At 46.9% G+C, this 27,820-nt stretch overlaps 1 protein-coding gene across 2 annotated transcripts in view; it reads right to left on the reverse strand.

The window, feature by feature from the left end:
- Positions 1–2,857: 2,857 nt before the first annotated feature.
- tsc22d2 (TSC22 domain family 2) overlaps positions 2,858–27,820 on the reverse strand; it is a 28,640-nt gene continuing 3,677 nt past the window's right edge. Inside the window, exons 2-4 of one of the 2 annotated variants that reach the window (XM_068589610.1) lie at positions 18,348–18,419; positions 5,447–5,498; positions 2,858–5,036 (exon numbers count right to left, since the gene is read on the reverse strand). In XM_068589610.1, coding sequence (XP_068445711.1) covers positions 4,746–5,036; positions 5,447–5,498; positions 18,348–18,419 — 415 coding nt within the window. In that variant the 3' untranslated portion in view covers positions 2,858–4,745. The remainder of the gene's footprint in view (positions 5,037–5,446; positions 5,499–18,347; positions 18,420–27,820) is intronic. The other variant, XM_068589611.1, reaches the window with a different exon arrangement.

Raw genomic sequence — 27,820 nt, forward strand, 5'->3', positions numbered from 1 at the left:
TTTCTTCTGATCCCGGACTGTATATTTAAAACATCAGTGAAGACAAACTCAAAACATTAGAAGAGATCCCAACGTTTCCAAATATGTCATTAATTTAGGCAAGAGGGGTTTAACATGAACTACATCACCTAAATACGACAAACCGTGACTAATAGCCATAACCACAGATGAATAGGGAAATTAAACATAATGATAAGAGTTGTAGCCTATAAATTTTTTTTTAATGGAATAGAAGTTTGGGGGAAAAAACAATTAAAGACAAAAAGCAGCACATATATGTAAATGCTGTATATCAAACTAATATCTAATAATATGTTTAAGTATGCCATTTGGTGTTTGTCTATATTAAAATAAAACATCGTCACAAACGTTGTATACCTTCAGTGAAGAGCTGGAACGAGATGACCCACAACATATCCTGTATGTTATGTTGTCATACAGAGAATAAAACCCTTTTCCATATTTAAAAACTACAAGGATAAAGACTGACAGGCACATGTTAACATTTACTCAAACTTCAAATGAAATCAGTGTAACCTTGACCCGACTTTGTGGACACGCCTTTGAAATAAAGTAGCCTACAAAAAAAATATGGCTCCTTTTGTGATGTTTTTGCTCCGTGAATCAGTTGCATCACTTGATGGCAGCAACGAGTCAAGAAAACTCCACTGAAAGAGTCATAGCTGGGTGTGGTGGGATGACTGAATGGTGAGTAATTGTCCTTACAAAACACACACACACACACACACACACACACACACACACACACTGTGCAGTTCCTGCAAAGCATAAATCACGGCTTCCTCCTTCTGTGCTGTCACATTATTTGACATTTGAGAAGCGTTGGTATTGTTTTGTGACGCTGATGCGAGAGGATGATCAAAGTGAACAGTTTGCCAAGAGGATAATATTTATGAAAATATGTTCAAGCTCTTATGAGTTTCAGCGGAAGTGCAATAGTATGAAGTTCAACTCATGAGGTTTTAGGGCAATGCTGAAAGTTTTTAATCTTTGTCTGTTTTGTTACTTTAAATCTCAGAATACCTGGGTAAGAAATATTCAGATCATTTACTTTTGAAAAATGTATAAAATCACAACAATGTATAAATACTTGTTCCAAATAGAAATCCTGCATTTCAAATTTTACTCGAGTTATGTAAAGAAATATTGTCATCAAGTACCAAAAGTAGAATACTGATTAGGTAGAATAATCTCTCAGAATGTTATTTTATAATCTAATTATTGCGTTGTCATTGATGAGTTATGTATCGGGCAGGTGGATGTTTGCACATAAGTTTCAATACAAAGTTAATCAACTTTGAACCTGGAAAGGTAGTAAGTACCTGTATCGCCTCGAAGGCACTCAAAACTTGAAAATTGTACTTCATAATTGTGGATAATAAACAATATTCCTGTGAACGTGTTTAACAGAACGTGTCAGGACATGTTCAGGATCAGAGAGAGCAGCCTTCAGAGTGAACTCTTGGTTCCAGGTCTCTGCTCTGCTGACCGGTGTTTGCTCTCATGACGTGGAGCCTCGCGGCTGCAGCGCTGCGTCAGCGGCCGCAGCGCTGCGTCAGCGGCCGCAGCGCTGCGTCAGCGGCCGCAGCGCTGCGTCAGCGGCCGCAGCGCTGCGTCAGCGGCCGCAGCGCTGCGTCAGCGGCCGCAGCGCTGCGTCAGCGGCCGCAGCGCTGCGTCAGCGGCCGCAGCGCTGCGTCAGCGGCCGCAGCGCTGCGTCAGCGGCCGCAGCGCTGCGTCAGCGGCCGCAGCGCTGCGTCAGCGGCCGCAGCGCTGCGTCAGCGGCCGCAGCGCTGCGTCAGCGGCCGCAGCGCTGCGTCAGCGGCCGCAGCGCTGCGTCAGCGGCCGCAGCGCTGCGTCAGCGGCCGCAGCGCTGCGTCAGCGGCCGCAGCGCTGCGTCAGCGGCCGCAGCGCTGCGTCAGCGGCCGCAGCGCTGCGTCAGCGGCCGCAGCGCTGCGTCAGCGGCCGCAGCGCTGCGTCAGCGGCCGCAGCGCTGCGTCAGCGGCCGCAGCGCTGCGTCAGCGGCCGCAGCGCTGCGTCAGCGGCCGCAGCGCTGCGTCAGCGGCCGCAGCGCTGCGTCAGCGGCCGCAGCGCTGCGTCAGCGGCCGCAGCGCTGCGTCAGCGGCCGCAGCGCTGCGTCAGCGGCCGCAGCGCTGCGTCAGCGGCCGCAGCGCTGCGTCAGCGGCCGCAGCGCTGCGTCAGCGGCCGCAGCGCTGCGTCAGCGGCCGCAGCGCTGCGTCAGCGGCCGCAGCGCTGCGTCAGCGGCCGCAGCGCTGCGTCAGCGGCCGCAGCGCTGCGTCAGCGGCCGCAGCGCTGCGTCAGCGGCCGCAGCGCTGCGTCAGCGGCTGCGACTCACTGCTGCAGCTGCTGACATGAAGGCACATGATCACCTGAAAGCAGGTGAGCGAGAGGTAACACGCCAACACAGAGCTGGACAAACCAGTGTGAGTGCTCCAAGGTGCCGGTTGTCCTTCTGTCTTCATGGCGTCAGAAAACTGCTGAAGTGGTTTTAGTCCCACGGAACAAGAAGGTCTGAACTGCATTCAGAGGGTTTAGACAGGTAGCATGTAACATGTAGCATGTAGCATGCAGCAGGTCCACTTTAATTAGTCTTCATATTGTAAAAGAGAAATTTGTGATTTCATGAAAATGAAACATTTTCATGAAATCTTCATGAAAATGAAACATTTTCATGAAATCTTCATGAATCTTCATGAAAATATTCTTGAAAGTAATTGCTAATAGATCACTGAAAGTAAAACAATCCGTGTTTTCTTGGTGGAAAAAAGAACCATGGAGACATTTTCTTAATAAAACAGTAATTTATTTTTGACTGAAAACTAAAATTGTCTGAACAGCACATTACAAGGGCATTGTTAAGATATTTTCTCCAAGGCTCAGTGATCACTTTCATACAGTACACTTGGCATGTACACGGCGTCTCCTTCAAATGAAAGAAAAAAGAATTCTCGAAAGAAAGAAAAATTAAGCCCGTTTGCAAAATAAAACAAATGAAAGAGTAAATCCTGCAGAAAGATGATTGTACAGTCAGAGCGCTCTGGTTTGGTTCCTAGCCACAAAGAGAAACCGACTCGCCGCCGACGGCACAGGAGGCACAAAAGACGCAAACGCACATCCCATAATATTCTCTCTCTCTCTCACACTCACACACACACACACACACACACACACAGGTGTGAAATGTTTAATAGTTTCCGTTGTCTGTTTTTCTGCGTTTGTTATGTTCAGTAAGCAACGTGTTGGTACACTACAATCAAAATCTGAACGCTGCATTCATTAAATACAATAAAATCTGCAATGTAACAAAACCTTTTCTCTGCATATGAAAGTGGACATGAACACAAAAGACGGCTCCTTCTCTTGTTTTGTGCACAAACACTCGGCCGGTCTTTGACTCATCGTCAACGTTCTTTCACAAACTTCCACAGACGGACAACTTGACAAAGAGTGCTGGATAAAAACATGAGGTAAGAAAGTGGTTTGATTATAGATCATGCAGAACATGCAAAACAGCAACACAAAAAATATAGCGAAGGAGAGAGCAGGAAAATAAAATATTTGTGTGCATTTAAAAAAAGGGAAAAACAGACTTACACAGCTTTGCGTCTTTGGTTATAAAGTAGGTTGAACCATTTTCACAGCTTTTCATTCCCCAACCAAACCCCTTAATTTCTGTATTTGTTTTGACTCAAAAAGTCAAGAGAAAAAAAAGAAAAGTAAAATAGATTTCTTTATGGAAACATCCCATCACATCTTGACAACAGGCGTTCTCCTGTACGAACCCTCGTTGCTCTGGATACTTTACAAAATATACATTCAACCTGGATTTCACCTAAAGTAAGCTTTAGTGTCAGCACTATTTCATGAGAAACCATTCTATGACGCAACTTATTGCCTACTTTCATGAGCTCTAGTTGCTGCAGGAGGCAACCAAACGTAATACCTGGCAGATTCTAAAATACCAATGGACCAAAAGTCTGTTAAGGATATCCATGACATTGTTCATTTACATTATGAAAATAGCAGCCCTGAAATAAATAAATGCAAATGCTAAAACTGAACTAAAGAAAAAAAAAAAAAAGTATGATGATTCATGTCAAAGTACGGTGGCTCTGAGAAAGCAACACAAGCTCTAGTTGCAGCGTTTAAGCAGCCGAGGCTGAGGACTCGCTCCACGGGAGCGCCGCCGGCTTCCTGCCGCTCTGGTGGGGGGGGGGGGTCCTCTCCCCTCGTCCGGCCCTGGAGCATTGTGGGTCGGCGGTACTGGGAGGACCGGCTGGATGTCACAGGACCCTCGTCACCTTCACAGGGTGGCAGCGCCCTCGTCCTCCACCTGTTGCTCCAACTAGTGGCACTGGCCCGAGCCCGCTGGCCCGAGCCCGCTGGCCCGAGCCCGCTGGCCCGGTCCTCCTGCCGCTGTGCGGTGAGCGCCGGCGTCCCCGGGCCTCCCTACATGCGGCCCAGCGCGGGGACAGAATAAGACTTCTTGAGGGTGGTGAATGTCTTCATGGCGTGGAGCCCACACTGAAGCACTGAAGCTCTCGGTGGCACAAAGATGTCGCTGGTGTCAGTTTTCTCAAATGGAGCATGTTGAACGCGGTCCAGCCTTTGGCTTGGTGAAGCCGGCGGGACGGGAGCAGTTGTTCTCTTTACTGACGGGTCCACCCACTGCTGTCCGCGGGAGCGTCTGTCTCTGGGGGCGGGGATCACGCCGAGGTGATGTTGGGCTGATGGGGGACGCCGTGACCGCCCTCGCGGTGGGCCAGGGGGGCGTTGTTGTTGTCGTTGCTGACCAGCGGGTGCTGCGGTGGCGGCGTGCCGCCGGCCTGGTTGAGCTGGCTGGACACCTGGCCCAGCTGATCCGTGTTGGCCAGCGACTTCAGCACGGCGTTTTCACGCTCCAGCAGAGAGTTCCTCTCGTACAGCTCCTTGATCTGCTCCTTCAGCACCTCCACCTCCTCGCGGACAGCGTACATCAGGTGGCTCTTCACCAGGTCCTGAGAGACAACGCAACAACAAGGACATCAGCTCAGGAGTTCAGCAGATCATCTTCAAACCTAAGTCACACATGGCTCTGAGTCCAGAGATGGAAAGTGGAACCTTCTAGGAACATGTTAAGCGCTGACGTCATTGCCGTGGGGAGGACTTATGCAACCGCATTCTCAAGAGGTCGCCTGTCAATCAAACTCTGTCGGCAATACTGCGTTTGATTTTCCAGTTTGTCTTCTTTAAAGAAGACAAACTGGTAACTACATTAAATATCTGTTTGGTTTTCATCGTGTCTGAGATCTTCGTGCCACTACTTCAGAGTCAGAGGTGGAAAACTTATTTTGTGAATGAAGTCACAGAAAGACAAGCAGAGGAAGTCACCAGATCCCATGTGTTGCTTTAACATGTGGAAACTCACCATGGCCTGCTCAATCTTGTTATCGATGGCGACGACGCTGGCACCGGATGCACTGAGGAGACAAAGACAGGAAAGTGACCACAAGATATAGATCTCATCTCTCCCACACACTTCAGTTTGACGTCGGCTCTCTTATTCACCGAAAGCTCAAATCTCTTCTGTGAAGAAGACGTCAGAGGATTTCACTGGTACTGAGAGTCACAGATGTAGAGCTTCAGAGTCACTGTTACATGTTAACGAAGGCAAAGAATCCAGCTGCAGATATGGGCGGACCTCACTAATCATCGTACTAGATTTAGATGAACACACCGTCGAGCAAGGCAGTGAAATGTCTCACGCAACCGGCTGCGCTGTGTCGCCGGCCAGCGGTCAACATCACTGTCCAGACGCGTCTACTTTCAGCTAGAAACCAGCAGCACCTTTATGTTGATGTGTGGAGGCTTCTCCTCCATCACAACACACACACACACACACACACACACACACACACACACACACACACAAAGTGCATCAAGAACAACGTCAACAACAAACAACCAGCTGATCCTTCATGAATGTGCTCTGATTGCTGCTGTTTGGCTCTGGAGACACTTTAGTGATGAAACTTGACCAGCAGTACATTTCCTCTTGAGACAGCAGCCATGTTGGCGCCCTGCGTGACGTCATCCACCAGTAAAACCAACAACACAATATGACCAGGTTGTGTATGAACGACATACTGATCAAACACAAGTGACACAAAATGCACAGGAGGCATCCAAAGTGACGTCAGAACATTTAAACTCAGTAAGAAGCGTCAGCGCTGTGACGTCACCACTGTTTCACTAAAACCACGTCATGCACAAACTGCGGCGGGATCTCGATGCTGCTGGTTCACAACCAGCCAGGATGACGTCACCATCAGCGATCCGGTTTCTTTTGTTAATTAACTGGCATTGTTCTCGACCCTCAGTAAACAGTCATAAGTCTCGTGCTGGCGACACGTAAAGCATCCGCGCGCATCATCCCGCGGAACACGCCTCCATGAACATAAACACGTTAATATGATCCTCCCCCTGCGAGCACAGGAAGCACCACCGTGTCCACATAAAAGATGAACTTACTGAACCAAGACAAAAGCTCCTCGGACACTGAACACGACGTCACGTTTTCAGGGTTTTTCCTTCTCTTCTCTCACATGAACATGATCGTGAGTTCTTGCGCAATCCGCTCCTGCCCGGAGCCGCTAGTCGGCGCTCTGACCGGAAACCAGGGACGCAAACACCGGCACGTGGCGCGTGACGACGTCTGGAGGGAAAACTCACGTGTGGCAAAAGTTTAGTTTGGAAACGCTCGTTGGAAGATAAACACAGTGACCAACAACATGGTCTGGAGCTTCAGCGAGGGGGGAGGGGCAGCACGTACACACACACACACACACACACACACACACACACACACACACACACACGTCCAGCACGTACAAAACATCCAACACATGCAGCACGTACAACACACACAACACATACAACACGTACGTCACATGCAGCACGTACTGCACGTACAAACACCAAACTCTAGAGGGACGACACGTGCACATTGTCTTTCATTCAGGTCCCATATGAAATGTCCGTGAAACTCCGCTGGACGTGAGGAGCAGTGACGCCACAAAGGACGCCGCTCCTCCTGAAACAACGAGGATCCTCCAGGACGAACACCCGGAACACCGATAAAGTTAACACAGACTGTCTACCGCAGCGTTACCCGGGATTACAAGTGTGTTGCCCGAGTTTAAAAGTGCACCGTCTGAGTTAAAAGGTGAGTTATTACCTGACGCGCCGCGCTCTGTGCGCTCCCGGTGCTCCCGGTGAGCACGGCAGGCTGTAGCTCATTTTGCAGCGCATGTTGTTTCTGGTTCCGTGAAGACGTTTCTGCCGTCGTTACTTCTCTGAACGTTTGCACGCGAGTGTGTCTTGTTCGCGTTGGAGCAGCGTGTGTTACGTCCCGGCTTGGTCACGTGGTGAGAGAACGAGGGGGCGTGGTTTAGACCGACGCGCGCGCCCTCTCGGCCCCTCCTGTGATTTACTTACTTCTTCTTAAACCAGTGACGTCACTCACATCGTGATAAACATCATATTCAAAGAGTAAAAACGTTTATTAAAAACGAGACCGTGTGTTACTGGAGTCTAACACTCTTTGTGTTACTGGAGTCTCACACACTCTTTGTGTTACTGGAGTCTCACACACTCTTTGTGTTACTGGAGTCTCACACACTCTTTGTGTTACTGGAGTCTCACACACTCTTTGTGTTACTGGAGTCTCACACACTCTTTGTGTTACTGGAGTCTCACACACTCTTTGTGTTACTGGAGTCTCACACACTCTTTGTGTTACTGGAGTCTCACACACTCTTTGTGTTACTGGAGTCTCACACACTGCCACCATGTCTTGGTAACACAAGCTGTTTACTTGGTTCACTTTTGTTTACTTCATCTTTGCTTTCCTGTATCAGTTGATTTAATCCTTTATGCACGTTTTTGACTGTCGGTGTCCTTTTATTGTATTTATTCTATATCAAGAGTGTCGAGGAGAAATGCATTTTAATTTGTAATGTGGAGAATAACGTTTCGATATTTAAAAGGCAAATCAGACTTCAAAATGTCCACTGATTCAAATTCTCCTTTAATGGAGCATCTGACAGGTTGGAGGTCGTGCTCACAGGAGGACGATCCACCAGATGTGATATCAGCAACGAGCAAAGCCCTGTGCTGTGTGACGTCACTACACAACGCAGGGAAACGACTCACCTCGCTTTGAACGCCTACACAACTACATACCTACACAACTACACACCTCGAAGGAAGAATGTCTGCACGCATTAGCTGGAATGTGTTTTACACAGAATGGATCAAAGTACTTTTCAAGTGAGTAGAAGATCCGGCCTGAAGGAGTAATGAGAAATGTTGGAGAGACAAAAGAAAAAGACTTTGTTGCCCTTCAGCGTCCAAGGAAAACAAAGCAGACTGGACGTTGTATTGAGGAGAACATGTGGCGGTTTATGTAAGGACCGCTCGCCGTGTTGACCTCAACATGGGCCTTCCTCGCAGGCCGCAGCGCTGCACTCGGCCCCAAACAAAGCCTCAGGGCCACGAGCCGGCACATTCCACCTCCGGACCCCTCCGGCCTCGAGGCCGGTGCCGCTTCACAGACATCGTGTCCGAGCCGCTTCACGCTGAGACAAGACGGTCAAGTTCTCCACTGAGGAGCGGGTATCAAAACAGTCCCTTTTGTTTGGATTGATACCGACTGAAGTGAGCTTTTCCAGCACCGACTCATCTCCCGTTTGTTGCCGAAGCGACGATACCAGCTCACCGAGGTGTCAACTCTCTGCCTTCAATGTAAACGACTTCATGTCATCCACGTGGCGGGACACAAGTGCCGGAGCAGAGGGTGATCTCCTCACTCCCTCTGGGTGGATCGCATGATGTGTTACAGCATCACAGATCCAATGACTTCTCCATGAGAAGGCACAGATGCAGCGGCACACGTCGCCGTCGCTAAGCAGACCAACACTCGCCGTGGGGGGCGGCAGCTGAACAAATCAGACCTCGGCCTTTCGGTGACAACCCCCCTCCCTTCATGTCACAACAATAGCTGGAGGGGCGGGGGCTGGAACAACAGAACGGTGCCCTCACGCTCTTTCCGATGCAAAAAGCCAGCCGGTTGTTCAGGAAGATGCAGTTCAGCTGCAGCGCCACACGAGGGCGGCAGAGGCCCCGATGAGCTGCGACCCAGAACTTCAGTGAAGAAGAACAAAACCGCTTCAGGCAAGAGTGGCTCGGTCATTACATTCTTAAATGATCACAACGGATGCATTATTGTGGCATAAATCAACTACAAGCTTTATTTTTTTCTACAAATTAGAGCATTTTTCAAGCTCTAATGTTGAGGTTAATATAATAAACTCTTTTCTGTAAAGAGACTCATTGAATGATCAGAGGAACGCTGTCTTCGTAGCTCTGACCCTTGTGCAGACCGACGGGAAACTTCCAATAATCTCACTCAGCGGTGTCAGACAAAAGCTAAAAATGAACGTGGAGATGTAACAAGGTCCAGAGAAATGAGTGAACGGGTCATAACGACTGCGTGAGTATCAGGAAGGAACCAGCTCTTCAACAGGAGGGTTTCTCTCTATACGTCTTTTAAGTGCAATTTATGGAGTTAGTAATAATATTTATTTTAGGTATATTTTGAAGGCGTTTCATCCGATATGCTTCCTGAACTTAATCTTAAGCAACAAATAGACAAGTCCTTTAAGTGCTGAGGGAGGAAACACAGATGAGTGAATAAAATCCATCTTTCCTTGTCATGTTTCACCGCAGTAGGAGGAATATTTGACATTTGTGACGCACACTTGAAAACGACTTAAATTTGCATATCGCTCTGACACGTCTTCAAACAACAGATGCCGATCGGAGATTCATAGAATTTAAATACGAGTCTGTGGACATTTTTCGGATGTTGTATTGTTGGAACTCGTTCCACCTTGGTTTCAACTGCAGATGCAAATAGGAGGAATTCAACATTTACACAATTTAAGATTAAAAAAACGACATTTTTTAAGATGACGAAGAAGTCTGAGTGCTAGAAAACATTTCCATGAAAACTGGACGACCATCAAAAGCCTCAAACAGCTTAAATAAACCTTGTGTATGAGCCGGCTACGTACATTTTTCACACCGTCTCATTGCGTCACAGCATGAATTCATGGAAACAACATCAGGGTGTTTGCAGCGTAATCTTTCCTCGTAAAATTTGCATCGCGAGACAACACGCTGATGCAAATGAACGCTGATGCAAATGAACGACCCGGAGCACAACCAGACACAAACGCGTCACACTAAACACGAGGACGACTTGGAATACTTGAAATTCCCCATAAAGACATTTGCATATTGCACTGAAATAGTCTCAAAGAAAGAATCTCGACTCGAATCTCTTCCGCTGTGTTGCGTCAGATTGCGTCAAACAATGAGGACAATTGTAGGATGTGCAAAGTATAGACTGAACATGCCTCAAAACATTTGTCAGATGTTTGATTTTGGGGATGTGTTGTCTACATGAGAGGGAGGTTCAGACTGAGACAATGGAGACTAAACTAAATAAGACAGACCTGCACAGGCCTCTTGTCTGCAGGTCGTATTTGTGCAGCACTGACTCAAAGTCATGAGAAGGTGTGTGAGCTGCCAACCCGCCTCCTGGTCAACAGACCAGAGGAACCGTCCCACCGGACCCCGAGGACCCGGCCCGTTACGCAATCCCCAGACGAGAGCACAAATATCTGGTCCTGCACTGAAAGCGCCCGGCCGACTCCCTCGGGACGCAGACACTTCCAGCTGAGCGCTCGGTGGATGAACCGGACGCCAGGGAGCATGAGAACGCAGCGAGGCCTCTGGGGCTTTAAGACAAATAAGATCGTATCCATGAGACGGCGGATCGTCGTTAATTTAAACAGCTTACGGAAGGCCTTGTTATTTCAGCCTCTAAAAAGGGTAAAACAACTGCGAGCGAGGATTTGTTTGTGACTGTTTGTTTGTGACTGTTTGTTGTACTCGCCGCAGTGAGGCGGAGTCCGTTCATGGCTTTGGCACCGACAGTCCACGAGCATTTCTATTGGCTGTACTCGTGGTCTTCTTCATTCTTCACAGTGGATCTTGTTGGTTCGCTCTCGGGCTCTTACAGAATAATACAAACGCTCCGTACTCACGTATCAACACAGCTTTACAGCTCCAGAAGACGCGATAAAGAGCCACAGCGTCACGTGACCATCACCCTCCATATGCACACACAGCGGGGCACCTCGGTGTCCCCGAGACTTAAATAATCACTGCCTTTAAAAACCTCCGCTCGCACCGTGTGCCTCCATATAATATTTTACTACTTCTTCCCTCGGCCTCCCTGAGTGATTTGGGCTTGTGCCACTTGTTTGGCTCAGTGAGGATTAAGACCTCACTGGAATGTGTTGAAGGTAATAGTGTTACTCCTGAGGCTTTAATGGGGAAATCCTGGCACCTCACTGTTAACGAGCCTCTGTGTTCATCACGCGATCAAGGACTCGGCCTCATTTGGTCTCCGTCTCTGAAGCGCAGGGTTTGGTCAGACTAATGTCATTAGGCTCGATGCTGCAAAAACACCGGGCTTAATGAACGTCTCAGCTGTTGCATTTAACTCTGGCTTCTGTCTGGCTTTCACACAGCTTGAGCTTCAACCCTGTGACACAGGCAACATGCAGCTTGAAAGTCATCTTCAACATTAGAAATCGGGTTTGTGGGCAGAAGCAACCGTTTGAAATTAAAATTGAGTTGAAAGTTTAATGCAAGACTGTCTCCCGGTCGTCTTCAAGCGTTCAGGCGCCCGTCAGCGCTGCGTTTGAGCATGTGTGGTTTAATGGCCAGCAGCGGACGCCGATGGTTATATTGGGTATCTCTCAGTAAACGCCTCTTACTGAGTGTGAGGCAAGACGAGGCTAAAAAAGAGACGTGTGTGCTCAGCAAACCTGAATAAATAAAAGGTCAAATGTCAGCAACGTTTCTAAAGATAAAGTTGATGTGATGAATCTGTTGCCTTCACAGCAAGTCGTCTTTAAGACATGACCTCGGTTACGTAAATGGGAAAAAAGAATCTTTAATGGTTTGATTGCCATCTGAAAGAAAAAAGAAAGGCCTTAAGATCAGAGCGCAACGTCAAGTCTGCTCATGTCCACCAACGCTCTGCCTTCATGAGTAATCTGTTCAAAATGATGGACTCACTGATGCCGAGAAGGACAACAGAGTCTGTACCAAGGACAAAGATCCATGAACAGATGTTGAACAGGCTAAGGATATTTTCTAAAAGCGCTTCAGACTTGTGCTTCTTTCCTTTTGGCATGTCATGAGTGAAACTGTCGCTTTCCCACGTTTCAACTCTCCTCATCGCCATAAAGCCGTGTTTGTTTCTGCGTCATAAACAGCGGCAGCTACCTGGTCTGCATCAAATGACTCATCAAGTGTGCTCAGTTGGAATATAAATCTGCCTTTTCTTCATTGGTCCTCATCATAAAGCTGAAGGCAGTAAAAGCTGCTGCAGAACAGACGCACAATGTTTCCATTCAGCACAACAACTAATGGCTTTGCTGGAATGTTGACAAACTGTAACTTGTAATTCAGTGAGGTTCAAATAAATAATTATCTCAGGGGAAGTTTAAGATGTGAAAAATAACTTAAGACATTGTGTGGTGATCTCAATCAATGTATTAAATGTTTAGTCAATAAAGAGCAGAATGGAGTAAAAAAGGCCAAATTTTGTCTTTTCAGTCCAAAACCTATAAAAATATATATCAAGCTGTCCATCATAAAAGACAGGACACTTTAAAATAACCCCATCAGAGAAGCTTGAAGCAGAGAATTTGGGCTTTTTTCGTCTCAATAAAAATACTAATTGTATTGTTTTATTGAGATGGATCAATAATCAAAATAGTTGTTTGTCTCTATGTGCAGATGAGACATAAGCCTGTTTCCTTCAGTATTTATGGGACCTCACTGTAATTATTATTACACTTATTTAATTAAAACAAATTAAAAATAGTTTGAATTTGAACACAACTAATTATTTCAAACAAGCCAGAGAAACACTTTTTTAAATGGGTTTACAAAGTGCTGCAGTAGGAGTGTAAATAAATCAAATAAACAGGTAAACATGTTTAGAAGACTGCGTAGTAGAAACCTCGCCGCCTCGCTCAGGTTTGCACGTTTCACTCAGCAATCTTTTCTAGGAATGTTCCTCTAAGCCCCAAACTGTTGGTGTGCGATCCCCTCCACCTCCAACAAGTCGAACCCTGCAGGAGCGCCACCAGGACAAAGAGGAGGCGCCTGCGTCAGCTTCACCTGTGGCTCGCTTCATGGAAACGGTTTGAATGAAGCCGCTCAGCTCCTCTCAGAGCCCACAGGCACAACCTGCAGCGCTGCAGCCAGCTGCTGCTGCAACCAGCCAGCTGCTGCTGCAACCAGCCAGCTGCTGCTGCAACCAGCCAGCTGCTGCTGCAACCAGCCAGCTGCTGCTGCAACCAGCCAGCTGCTGCTGCAACCAGCCAGCTGCTACAACCAGCCAGCTGCTACTGCAACCAGCTGCTGCTGCTGCAACCAGCTGCTGCTGCAACCAGCCAGCTGCTACTGCAACCAGCTGCTGCTGCAACCAGCTGCTGCTGCAACCAGCCAGCTGCTGCAACCAGCTGCTGCTGCAACCAGCCAGCTGCTACTGCAACCAGCTGCTGCTGCTGCAACCAGCTGCTGCTGCTGCAACCAGCCGCTGCTGCTGCAACCAGCCAGGTGCTGCTGCAACCAGCTGCTGCTGCTGCAACCAGCCAGGTGCTGCTGCAACCAGCCAGGTGCTGCTGCAACCAGCCAGCTGCTGCTGCAACCAGCCAGCTGCTGCTGCAACCAGCCAGCTGCTGCTGCTGCAACCAGCTGCTGCTGCTGCAACCAGCCAGCTGCTGCTGCAACCAGCCAGCTGCTGCTGCAACCAGCCAGCTGCTGCTGCTGCAACCAGCTGCTGCTGCTGCAACCAGCTGCTGCTGCTGCAACCAGCTGCTGCTGCTGCAACCAGCTGCTGCTGCTGCTCGTCTTCAGAGGCGCTGGTGTGGAGGCGCATGCTGCATGCTGCCTGCAGCGCATCACACGCTGTGGAGGCACGACAGCCTCAGCTCCTTTATTCAACCATCGTCTGGTTTAGTTGCATCAACTGCAACAATTCATAGAAGTATTAACTTCACATATTATCATGCAGTGATAAATGTGGATTCATTAACATTTCAATTGGAAAACAAAAACATAACAATGTCGCTTGTCTCAACAAAGAAAAACTACAAAAAGGCAGAGAAACAACTGAACTGCATTCGGGTCAGTCAGAGTTTTCTTTATTAAGCTGTGCAAAAAATAATATAGAATTCATTTAGATATGAGATCAGTTTAGTTGCAGGAACAACCACGAGCTACAAAAGCTATTTATTTATTACATTTGGTCAAATCGAGCTGACTGAATCCTCAATTTAAAATCAAAATAAACTTCCTGCAAATGTCCTCAACAGTCCCTGCGTCCTCAGAATTATTATTATATTATTGCCTTGCAGTAATTTCATCAGGCCGAATGACAACATCTCATAACAACAAGCCAACAGCATGCTCAACATAAATGTGCAGCAGATTTAACGCCAAAGTTTGTTTGCAGCCGTTTGTTGGCGATTAAACGTCAGCGGCCGAGAGTCAACAAGTCAACAAGTCAACAGCTCAACAAGAGACTCGTCACCCAGAAACCACATCAACACCAACTCACTTTGCTATGGAAGTCACTGACAGCTACTCGCATGTCTTCAGTCCATTAACATCCGTTGATAATGCAGCTTAAACTCTGTCAGATGTCCTTGACAGCACAAATATTTTCTGACCCCAGAAAAGCCAGAATATTTACCACAAAGACCAAAGACTCATGAACTGTGTCAGAAAGGAAAATTAACTTATGTTCAAATACTTTCTGGCACATTTTTTGTCCAATTTCAAACAAAGATAATAGATTTTTTATATTTCTCGATGTTATCTTTTACAGCAGTGAAGTCCGTCCCTGGAGAACATCTCATTGAACAACCTCAGTTAATATAAACCACTTTTCAGCTGAAAACCAAAGTGCATGGTTATGTAGTCTGTAGGTTGTTGATAGCTTCCGGTCAAAAGTTTGACACTTTTGAACTAGCGAGCTAGCTTTGAACTATCCAGCTGCTAAAAGAGTAAAATATAAAAACCTCACGACATCTCCAGCGTCTCTCACAGCTTATGAAAGCACATTGCTGTCAGATCATAAGTCATCAACACTAATTCACAGGAGACCATTAAGCTTCTGATGACTTTGTTTCAAGTCTACAGAAAATGGTTTGTGCTGTGATTAAAATGCTCCAACAGTAGAGCCTGTGTTGTCCATATGCATTTCACGAGGCATTTTGAAATGTTATTTCTCAGTAGATGTCCACACACCACATGAAAATGAACCCCGACAAGACTGAACTACTTTTCTTTCCAGGAAAAGGCTCCTCGACCTCTCATGACCTTCACCAACAGTGCTGGCTCTGCCTCGACTGCAGGAACATCTCCCCGACTGCCAACACCACCGCGACACCACGCTGCTGTCGGTCCAAGCTGTACGACATCAGAACACATCACTTCCCACGCAGAAGGCGGCTCAGTTCTGGTCCCGGCTCTGATCACCTTGACTGCTGTGTGTAGCTGCTTGTAGCCCCTTGTAGCCGCTTGTAGCTGCTTGTAGCGCCCTGTAGCTGCTTGTAGCGCCTTGCAGCGCCTTGTAGCTGCTTGTTGCTGGTTGTAGCCCCTTGTACCTGCTTGTAGCCGCTTGTAGCCCCTTGTAACGCCTTGTAGCTGCTTGTAGCCCCTTGTAGCTGCTTGTAGCCCCTTGCAGCGCCTTGTAGCTGCTTGTTGCTGGTTGTTGCTGGTTGTAGCCCCTTGTAGCTGCTTGCAGCCCCTTGCAGCCCCTTGCAGCCCCTTGCAGCGCCTTGTCGCTGCTTGTAGCCCCTTGCAGCGCCTTGTCGCTGCTTGTAGCCCCTTGTAGCTGCTTGTAGCTGCTTGTAGCCCCTTGCAGCGCCTTGTAGCCCCTTGCAGCGCCTTGTAGCTGCTTGTAGGTGCTTGTAGCCGCTTGTAGCTACTTGTAGCTGCTTGTAGCCCCTTGTAGCTGCTTGTAGCCGCTTGCAGCGCCTTGTTGCTGCTTGTAGCCCCTTGTAGCTGCTTGTAGCCCCTTGCAGCGCCTTGTCGCTGCTTGTAGCCCCTTGTAGCTGCTTGTAGCTGCTTGTAGCCCCTTGCAGCGCCTTGTAGCCCCTTGCAGCGCCTTGTAGCTGCTTGTAGGTGCTTGTAGGTGCTTGTAGCCGCTTGTAGCTGCTTGTAGCCCCTTGTAGCTGCTTGTAGCCCCTTGTAGCTGCTTGTAGCCCCTTGTAGCTGCTTGTAGCCGCTTGCAGCGCCTTGTTGCTGCTTGTAGCTGCTTGTAGCCCCTTGTAGCCCCTTGCAGCGCCTTGTCGCTGCTTGTAGCCCCTTGTAGCTGCTTGTAGCTGCTTGTAGCCCCTTGCAGCGCCTTGTAGCCCCTTGCAGCGCCTTGTAGGTGCTTGTAGCCGCTTGTAGCTACTTGTAGCTGCTTGTAGCCGCTTGTAGCTGCTTGTAGCCGCTTGCAGCGCCTTGTAGCTGCTTGTAGCCCCTTGTAGCTGCTTGTAGCCCCTTGTAGCTGCTTGTAGCCCCTTGCAGCGCCTTGTCGCTGCTTGTAGCCCCTTGTAGCTGCTTGTAGCTGCTTGTAGCCCCTTGCAGCGCCTTGTAGCCCCTTGCAGCGCCTTGTAGCTGCTTGTAGGTGCTTGTAGCCGCTTGTAGCTGCTTGTAGCCCCTTGTAGCTGCTTGTAGCCCCTTGCAGCGCCTTGTCGCTGCTTGTAGCCCCTTGTAGCTGCTTGTAGCTGCTTGTAGCCCCTTGCAGCGCCTTGTAGCCCCTTGCAGCGCCTTGTAGCCCCTTGCAGCGCCTTGTAGCTGCTTGTAGGTGCTTGTAGCCGCTTGTAGCTGCTTGTAGCCCCTTGTAGCTGCTTGTAGCCCCTTGTAGCTGCTTGTAGCCCCTTGTAGCTGCTTGTAGCCGCTTGCAGCGCCTTGTTGCTGCTTGTAGCTGCTTGTAGCCCCTTGTAGCCCCTTGTAGCGCCTTGTAGCTCATTGTAGCCCCTTGTAGCTCAGTCACTGCGAGCTAAACACTCAAAGTCACGACTGTTTGCTGCTTAATGGTGGAATGAGTTCACAATTAGCACTTTGTAGCTTAACTTACTTGAAGAAACTTCTTTCTTGATTTTGTTGTTCTGAGTTTGTACTCGCGGTTAAATGCACTCATTGTAGGTCACTTTGGGTAAAAGCGTCAGCTAAATGAAATGCGATGTGAAGGTAGAGCCACTCCAGATATTAATGTGGTCTAAATGCTATACATTTTTTTTTTTAAAACAACTAAGAATATCTGCATCTTTAAATCGCTCGTTCGTCATTGATTAAATCGTTTCTCCAGTAATGGTCCAGAGTCAGTGATCACCACCTTCTCGTCTAAAAATACTAAACTTCAGAGAACATGACGTAAAACAACCCGTCATGCTATCTCACTGTGATGTGCTATTTGCAGGGCTGAAAGCCCCTGGCGCTGCGCTGCCGTCGGGTCAGAGAAACCCGAGCCGCCTCCTCGTGACCGGCTGAACGTCCACACTTCAAGTGTCACAAAACGCAGCAGGACGCTTTTAGTGCCATGCGCTCGCCATGCATTGCACACTCGCTGAAATGTCCAGCTTGACTAGTCCTTTAATCCAGTAGTCGTCTTAAGATGTCTTTATTTTACGAGGTGAGAACAACAAGGAAGCTGCTGATAGCAGAATGTTTTGGGGATATCTGCAATCTTCATGTGATCATGTTTTCAGGACGTTCAGTGCTCGAGAGCTTTATCCTCGCAGCAGAAATGTGACACAGCATTTAAAGCAGACATGTTTATTCTTTGTCTATGTGAATTTGGCTATTTACTTTCTTGCCATCTCCTAATGTTTAAAACATAAATTCTACTTTTTCAAATGTTCTTCATGTTGTTCTTTATAACATGTTGGTTTTAAGACTTAATGCAACTGGAGTCCTCAATAATATCAGAGTTAATCTTACAGGTGGAACGATCATGTTACTTGTTCAAATTAAAAATTAAAACCAAATTGATGACACTGAAGACCGACAAAACGTCAAAATGGACATTTCCTTAAAGAGCGAGGTTGAAGGATGCAGGTTCTGGTTCAGTCAGCCAGTCCAGGCGACACACACACACGTAAACACACCCGAGCTCATACCTATCGGTGACGGGCTTTGACCCTCGTAACCTGCTCGGCCGGAAGGCCTGGAAGAACGCAGTGGACGGGTTCCTGTGTTTTAACAGGGAGGAAACAGAGACAAGACAAACATGAGTAAAGGAAAGGAGAGCGAGAAGAGGGAGACAACGAGAGAAGAGGACGACCCTAAAGCTGAGGTCAGAGGAAACGAGGATATAATGCAGATGGCCTCCCTGAAGACATCTAGTGACATCACACCTCAACCTGCAGCTATGTGTTCCTCCTAAATGTCATTTAAAATAAAATTACAATCAAATAAACACTGAGCTCTCAATCTGAAACAGTAAACGATGGTCACTGATCAGGATGATCTGGAAGGAGCGCTGCGTGTTAATGTCCATGAGTTTACTAATACTCTGAAACTACTGGGCTCATTTGAAGGATCGCCAGTGATCTCTAAAGATAATATTACCAACCACATCAAACATTCATCAGCTTTCAGGTAATTGCAAACGCAGGATGTGAATGATATAATCTCAGCTGGGTGTCTCAATTTAAAAACAGTGCAATAAAGTAAACAGCTTTATTGTAAGTGAAAATGATCGTATAGTATAACATTATTTAAAGGGTTACACTTTGGCTGACACTTTCATTTCAGCTTTACTCAGAACTCATTTAAAGGCTCTCAAAATGAGTTCACTTCAAACTGATGAGCGCTTCATGATTTGATTTAAAGCTTCTCATGAAACTGAAAAACACAGATGTTTAAAAACAAACAAGGTGAAGCTTCATGTAACGGCGCACACGTGTAACGGCTCACACGTGTAACGGCTCACACGTGTAACGGCGCACACGTGTAACGGCTCACACGTGTAACGGCTCACACGTGTAACGGCTCACACGTGTAACGGCTCACACGTGTAACGGCTCACACGTGTAACGGCGCACACGTGTAACGGCTCACACGTGTAACGGCTCACACGTGTAACGGCGCACACGTGTAACGGCTCACACGTGTAACGGCGCACACGTGTAACGGCTCACACGTGTAACGGCGCACACGTGTAACGGCTCACACGTGTAACCTCTCACACGTGTAACGGCTCACACGTGTAACGGCTCACACGTGTAACGGCGCACACGTGTAACCTCTCACACGTGTAACGGCTCACACGTGTAACCTCTCACACGTGTAACGGCTCACACGTGTAACCTCTCACACGTGTAACGGCTCACACGTGTAACGGCGCACACGTGTAACGGCTCACACGTGTAACCTCTCACACGTGTAACGGCTCACACGTGTAACGGCTCACACGTGTAACGGCTCACACGTGTAACCTCTCACACGTGTAACGGCTCACACGTGTAACGGCTCACACGTGTAACCTCTCACACGTGTAACGGCTCACACGTGTAACGGCTCACACGTGTAACGGCGCACACAGCTGCCGGGTTCAGGTCCGTGTCAGTTAACTTCTGTCCGCACCCGAACTGTAAAACTTTGTGTTTAAGGCCCGGCTCACAATAAACACAGGGCTGGTCCACAAAATGGTAAAGTGGACAGTTTGATTGTACAGGAGGCTCTGGAGGTGAGACAACAGGAGCAGGTGCAGATAAGAGCGTTCACTACGGTGTGAGACCGTCCAGTGATTTACAGCCCGGTGTCTGGACACATTTATCTGCACCACACCCAGAGAAAGAGGCTCAGGACGTTGGTGTTGGTTGTGGTCCGGTCGGTATGCAAATGAGCTTCTCCTTGATCCGAATCCCCAAATGTGATTTTCAGGAGCATTTATTTAAGAAGAATATCTTTCTGAAGGTGAACGTCTGTGGGTCAGAGTCATTATTTTATGTTAAGAGACTTCTTCCTTCCTAAACATAAAGCATGTGGTTGCTTAAACATTGAGCAACCGCCCTGCGAATAGATGCCAAAAAATGGATGTCTCATGTTGCTGTGCTGCCTGAAGCAAAGTCAAACCATCAGATCAGAACTCGTCTCAAGATGAATGCTTGACAAGGGATTTAGCAGCCAGAACGTCCGTCAATAGAGAAGCTTTGTTTGACTCCTAGTCACAAAAGAAGAACTACTTGTATTCAAGATTTAGGACACATACATTTGGTTAGTGGTGGGAAAGGTTTTCCGAGCAGAAGATGATAATTAAAACACCATTCTGTTAAATGTTATGTAACATGACCACGATGAGTTCATGATGTTCCAGCTTCAACAGAACGGGAACTTATGAACACAAGCAGGTCCACAAATCCCCAGGCTCTGACAGGTTAACAATCATGGAACAATGTACACAAGACCAGGACGAGAATCACAAGCAGGATTTTGTCTGTAAAGCCCATTCAACCCTTAAGCTGCTGCACGGGCCTGAACCAACACACGCTGCCGGGTCACTTGAGGAAAGCCTGTGCTTTCAATGGAACGCACATTTTAATTCCCTCCCTTCAAAGTAACTTCAAAACAAGTCAATAGTTAAAAACAAACATAATGACTTGCAGCACGGCACAAAAGACCAAACTTGTGGCCAACACTGGGTCGCTTTCCTGCAAACTCCTCGATGGTGCTGACTGCACTGAGAGAGAGAGAGAGAGAGAGAGAGAGAGAGAGAGAGAGAGAGAGAGAGAGAGAGAGAGAGAGAGAGAGAGAGAGAGAGAGAGAGAGAGAGAGAGAGAGAGAGAGAGAGAGAGAGAGAGAGAATACATATATATAATACATATATATATAATACATATATATATATATAATACATATATATATATAATACATAGATACCTACATATATGTATTAATCTTCATTCTAACGTCCTGAATACAAAACTAACTCTGGAGGCTGAAGCCTGGTGCAGAACAACAGACTTGTCAGAGGGATGGGATGTGACCCAGCAGTTGGAGGCGTTCTTCTCATAATGTAGTGATTAAGAGACGCCGTGGGAGAGAGAGCGAGGAGGAGGCTCGATGGCAAACAGGGATATGACCCTTTGCATGGGGCCGAGACCACAGCCAGGCAAAGTCCCAGCTGTGCCGCGAACCGGCCCGACAACACAACCCGTTCTGCTGCGGGAGCCAGAAGAGAGCTCGTCTGGGTATTTATGACTCAACTTAGAAAAAACCTTCAGTAATTAAGATCACAGCTCGAGCTTCAGTAATGTTCAGGGCTCCAACACCTCAGCAAAAATGTAAAGTCTGTGTAAGAGGAGCGAAAATATGTCACACTGATACGAGCGGCCGTAAGCAGAGGGTGTTAAGTTCTGCTCAGGTTTCACATAATTGTTACCAAGAGCACAGACGAGTCTGCAGAATGGAGGTTTGCTCGTTCAGCCGGCTGGCAGCTGATAGCCTCAGAGACACCCCACAGCATCTGCTCAATTTCACTTATATATATATATATATATATATATATAAACTCAAAGTTAGGGTTCTGCATCTCTGTGAGAATGAAACACGAGCAGATTCCTCAACAAACTCCTTTCACAGATCGTCTTTTGACATTACGTTGACTGCTCGCTATGCGAATGCACAGGAAATTATTCCCTCTTTAATATCTATTATATTATATATTTGCATGGAATGGTGAAAAACTCAAGATAACAAAGAAACACATTATTTTCCGCTGTAAGCTTGCGGTGCCAGAGGTCACAATGAATATTAGTCTGATGAAGCTACTTGTTCCTCATGTGTTTAATGTTCCACCACAACTTATGTTACGTAATCGTTGTCAATATAGTTAAATCTCTTGCTGTATTAGAGATTAAAGTACACTGACTGAAGCGTACCGTCTTATCAAATGTTACATTTTCCATGAGCATATGTTTCCGTGTTTGATGTGCTCTCATCTCAGGTCACACTGTCTACCATGTTTGTTGTCATCCTCCTTAAACGATGCAAAGCCAAAGCTCCTCCCTGTGTTTCATAGACAGCTCTGCAATTTGTCCCATTGTTTGGAGTCTTTTCGGCTGACCTTGTTCCACGAGGAGGAGCCGACGGTCACAAAGGAGGCAGAGCACTGAATGTAGGAATCAAGAACATGCTCGAACGATTAAACATTCAATAAATGTATGGTGAGAGATCATCTCTATTCAAAGTCTGCTTTGGGGTTTAAACCTCCACAGGGGTTGAAGTGCACTTCAAGTGACACATTGACAAGTTAAACTGAGACTGACTCGGCTGGAGAAGACAGACACGAGCGTGTGAAAGTTCAGAAGGAGTCCGTCCTCACACCTCATCGTCCTGCTGACCAGCAGGTCAACAGCTGATGATGGCTGATGATGACCAGCTGATGATGGACTTCAGAAGACCAGCTGATGATGGACTTCAGAAGACCAGCTGATGATGGACTGCAGAAGACCAGCTGATGATGGGCTACAGAAGACCAGCTGATGATGGGCTACAGAAGACCAGCTGATGATGGGCAACAGAAGACCAGCTGATGATGGACTTCAGAAGACCAGCTGATGATGGACTTCAGAAGACCAGCTGATGATGGACTTCAGAAGACCAGCTGATGATGGGCAACAGAAGACCAGCTGATGATGGGCAACAGAAGACATGCTGATGATGGGCTACAGAAGACCAGCTGATGATGGGCTACAGAAGACCAGCTGATGATGGGCTACAGAAGACCAGCTGATGATGGGCAACAGAAGACCAGCTGATGATGGGCTACAGAAGACCAGCTGATGATGGGCTACAGAAGACCAGCTGATGATGGGCTACAGAAGACCCACAGCGGTGATGAGATGAACAAATGAAAGCTTCAAAGGATGAACGGCCTGGTCATAAAAATGATTGTTCCTCAAGAAATGCAGTGAACAAAGTTTGGTTCATGGCTGCATGACACCAAATGTTCAACGAAGAGTCTTATCAGAGAGTTATCATTTGCAAAGTGGCAGCAGTTACACAACAAACACTAAAACATAATCACATCATTACAGGAAGTTATTTGTTGCAACACAGGAGATAAATGGTGTCACCTGGACGGGCTCTCTGGGTGTGATGGAGGAAGACTTTATGCATTCATGACAAATCAAACCCGATAAAGCTGAAGCGCCGCTTCAGTCTCACCAGCCACAATGACTCACGTCCCGTTTCCTTGCAAAAATCTGCTCATTGTGAGAAAGTGAGCGGACGAGAGGAGACGCGAGACAAAGACTCGAGAAAAATAAGAGGAAGTAAAGCGTGTTTGACAGAATACAAAAGCGGATATCAAAGCAAAGCAGGAAACGGAGGTTCTTGTAAAAAAAGAAAAGTGCCTTTTTTGGCTGAAGGGAGAGAAAAAAGTTCCTGTGAGGTTTTTTATTGCCTGCCTCGATGTTATATTCAGCTTTCATATCAGATATGACCTTATGACCTTTAGAGCAGGTTTCTTACCTGTTAATCTTACTTCCACTGAATCCACTGCTTAACCTTCACAATGTGACACGATTGATAGAGCTACTATGAATGAATAAGATAATAGAGATGTTATCAACTCACTTGTTTAAGTCATTTTTCAAGCAAAAATAGCAAAGGATCCCAATTTTCAGTTTCTCAGTTGTGAGGATTTGCTGCTTTCTTTGTGACAAAGAAAGACGCTTCTCAGTTGAGTGAAATGTTCATGCAACGCGGCATCCATGAATTCACGAGAGTAAAAACTGAGTTAAAGGATCATCTTCTGTCCTGAAAGGGATGTGCCTCACTGAGTGTGGACTTTAATACCCAGAGACAATCGGTTAGGAAAAAACATTAAATAGCAAATGAAAAAGAAAGAAAAGAAAAAGAGCGTGGAGACGCCGAGAAGACGCCAGAGATGGGAACTCCCTGAAATCTCTCATTCACCCTGTTTTCAACTCTCTGAGCCAATCCCACAGTCATACCACGACACACACACACACACACACACACACACACACACACACACACACACACACACACACACACACACACACACACACACACACACACACACACACACACACACACACACACACACACACCAAGAGAACAGATTACCAGTCACAGGCACCAGTGCCACATCAGTAGAGGCCCATTGAAAGCGAGCGCTCAGAGGATGGTGACTCAAGCGCAGCTGCCTGCCATGCTTTCCACACATCCTCATTACTCACGGCTCAGTCATCTCAGAGCTGCGAGCCGCAGGCTCTGAACCCTGTTCAGCCCTCGCTTCCTACTGGAGAAGACTGAATAACTGAGACACCCAGCCCCACCTTTTCTTTAGGACCTGTTCTGCTTATTTAGAGCCGACTTAAAGTTAAACTTCTTCTGCGTGTCCCAGTACTGAGCTCTGATCAGCCTCTCTATAAAACCACTTCATTTAGTTCCATATGCTAAGCATTTCCTCTCCTCTTCTTGTTTTACTTGCTCTGAAATGTACGTTTCACCCCGGTACTTTCAGATATATTTCTGCTCATCATTAGCATAAGGTCAGCTCTGAGACGAGACCAGTTCTGCCCAGTGTTCTTCTCTCCCTTTCACTTCCTCAATGTACTAGAATATCAGACTTTACTGTAAACCAGCAGGGTCAGAGACACCAAAAACCAGAAATAAGTGATACGCCTTCTGAGCAAACTGAAGCACCAGAGATGTCTTTTTAAAACACTTATTGCCAGACAATTCAAATGGATTCAGGTCCCTTAAACATCTCATCCACCATGATGAGCAACAGGCTGCAGTTTGAGGTCAACAGCAGCACACAGTCATGAGAAACAGCCACAGGTGCTTAGTTTGGTTGAACGTCAACTTTCAACAATGTGTTCATGGTGATCATTAGGGCTGCAACTAAACATATGAATTATGGTTCATCGTTTTGTCTTTAATACGTCAGAAAAGAACAATACATGTTATTCACCCATTCACACACTGATGGCTACCATGCGAGGTGCCGCCTGCCCATCAGGACTAACACTCATAACACTCGCACACCGTGGATCTTCGTCCTGGAGCTAACCAGACTGACTTAAGCTCAAAATAAGTCTCTCTTTTTTTGTGAAAAGGGCTAATTTGCATTAAAATTAAGAGCAGACTTAAGAGCATCATCAAGACTGGCATAGCACTCAGACTAGTCAACAACCCTCCCGTGGCATTAAGCTTGTGAATATTTGTTAACATCAAATACAGCGAAACGTTGCTCAACCCCTCAGCTCGACACAGCTCCATGTTCAAAGTACAGACTGGAAGCAAGAGCAAAAGACTTGGAGCTCACTGAACATGCTGCAAACACTCAAACGAGGAGTCGAGTCTGTTTTGTACTGCGACCATTTTGGAAAAACAACAAACACCAACAGTTTACACACCGTCCTTGTTCCTGGAATAGCCTGCAACAAACTCTGCGGCTGATTCAATTGTCGGGCTTCCAGGAGAAGCGGAGTGAGAAGCCGCGGCCACCAGGTTGTTTACTTGCTTTGGCGGGTTCGGTCTAATTGGAAGTGATCCCTGACCCACATGGTGCTGAGATAACTGGGTGGGTCCGGCTATGCAAACTGATTCAACCGCTTTGCCTCACACCGTTAGCCTCTTCATCTGATCTTTGAAACTTTAGAAACATAACCAACCTGACAAAAGTGAACACAATTCACTGTACTGTCACAAAAAGAGGACATGATTGCTGCTCTGCCTCTGTGTTGTTTATTAGTTCTTGGAGGTAGTTTCAGGAGACTTCATTTAAAACCACACTGGTCAGTAAATATGCATCTTTTATTCATTTTTAAAATGATGATGGCTCAACACCAAAACTTTCACTAAAACGTAAAAGCCAAGAGAACAGAGTCGTGTGTGTGTGTGTGTGTGTGCGTGCGTGCGTGTGTGTGGACTACGGTTTCTCTCCTGTCTTTTCTACTTCAACTAGAAAAGACAATTATGTTAATTGGCAGCCAAAATCACTTAAGGACTGACAAAAAAAACAAAGCAGAGACAGAACAGACAGCGGCCGGCCTGAAAACAGAGCTGCTGCAGAGCGTCTGCTCAGCCGGGGCGTCCCACAATCACAGCCATTCAGGGCTCCAGGAATGCTTCCCCTGGAAGTTCAGGCAGGTCAGCTATCTGTGGAAAATAAGCTGCTCCCTTGTTTCCAGGCACTGCGGCAACCAAGCTACAAAACACCCAAACACACACACACACACACACACACACACACACACACACACCATCCCAAACCTGACTCTCCATCCCATCCTGTCCTCACTCCCTGCTCTTTGTGTTTAACTGAACATGGGTGTCAATCTTTGTCAATTTGATGTCGCTCAACTCTCGGCAGGAAAAACAACAAGCTTCATTGCTCAACTTTACAGTCACGAGCCTCAGTGGAAAGACTCCGTTCATCTGCCCAGCATTCAGAAGGACACGCTGCGAGTGTCTCTTCACAGAGTTACTGTCCACCAGTCCAACCTTTGTCTCCAAACTGTCCCAGTTGGTCCTGGACGACTCACATTTTCCACCAAGTTGAACTCACACACACTTTGCAGCTGACCTTCCACTCCGATTACAACTTTACGTGACATTCGATGTGTGTGAGGAGAAATTAATCTTGTGGCTATTTGAGTTTCCACAACAGCATGGTGACTTCATATGTTGTCTATCAGACGTGTGGATGAGGTTTATCAGTTTGGCAGCTGGTTTACTTCCGTTTGGCTTCTTTGCTGATATGAGTGGAAGCCTTTTAATCTGGCAGAAACAAACTAGAGTTTATTAAACATCGCTTGTGACGAGATGGTGTTCAGTTTGAGTCACCATACTGACTAGAAACAATGACCTTCCACTCGGCTCTTGTATTTCACACTGTGGCTGAACGAGGTCTCTCCAGTGTGAATGTGTAGGCTGTATATGCAGAGAGCTGAGTCAGGTTAATGTTTGAAAGCTTACAAGCACAACCTCAATGCAGAAGAGTCAGTTGCTTCAACATAACCATGTTGAGCTTTTTAATAAGACTGAGACGCTGACAATACAGACGGCAAACAACAGTGTGAGGCTGCAAGAACGTGTAATAAAAGGTGGCGGTATGGATAGAGGGACTCTTACAATACAAATTAAGCCAAGAAAACCTAAATAATTCGGTGACCCTTAAGTCATCAACGATCTATCTTTATTAGCGTCATCAAATCAGATTAGTCTCTTTGACCCCAGCTCAGTTATGCTGTCTGGATAACATGTAAAAGGATATACAGGAAATTGGATCCAGAATTAACTTCAGACTGAAGTTTTCTTCGCTGTACAATTAAGATAGCACTTTTCCTCTGCTTGATAAATGCAAAATGTGATGAGTTTATTATTCTGGAGAGATGCTAATCATCTCACAACTTCAAACCCACAATGTTTTGTTCCACTTGTGTGATGGACTAACTCAAAACAGAACAAAACAATGAAACTTGGAAGCGATTCCTCGGCTCGTGCAAAGCACATCGGACAAGATTATAATCCGCGTCCCGTTAAATTAGTTTTACATGAAATAGGTTTTATTTTCTGACGCGTCAACATGGACCGACCCAACGAGGAC

This window comes from Clinocottus analis, unplaced genomic scaffold (genome assembly GCF_023055335.1).
Source record: "Clinocottus analis isolate CAN_PGR_092001 unplaced genomic scaffold, fCliAna1.0.p SCAF_23, whole genome shotgun sequence".
NCBI classification, from domain to species: Eukaryota; Metazoa; Chordata; class Actinopteri; order Perciformes; family Cottidae; genus Clinocottus; species Clinocottus analis.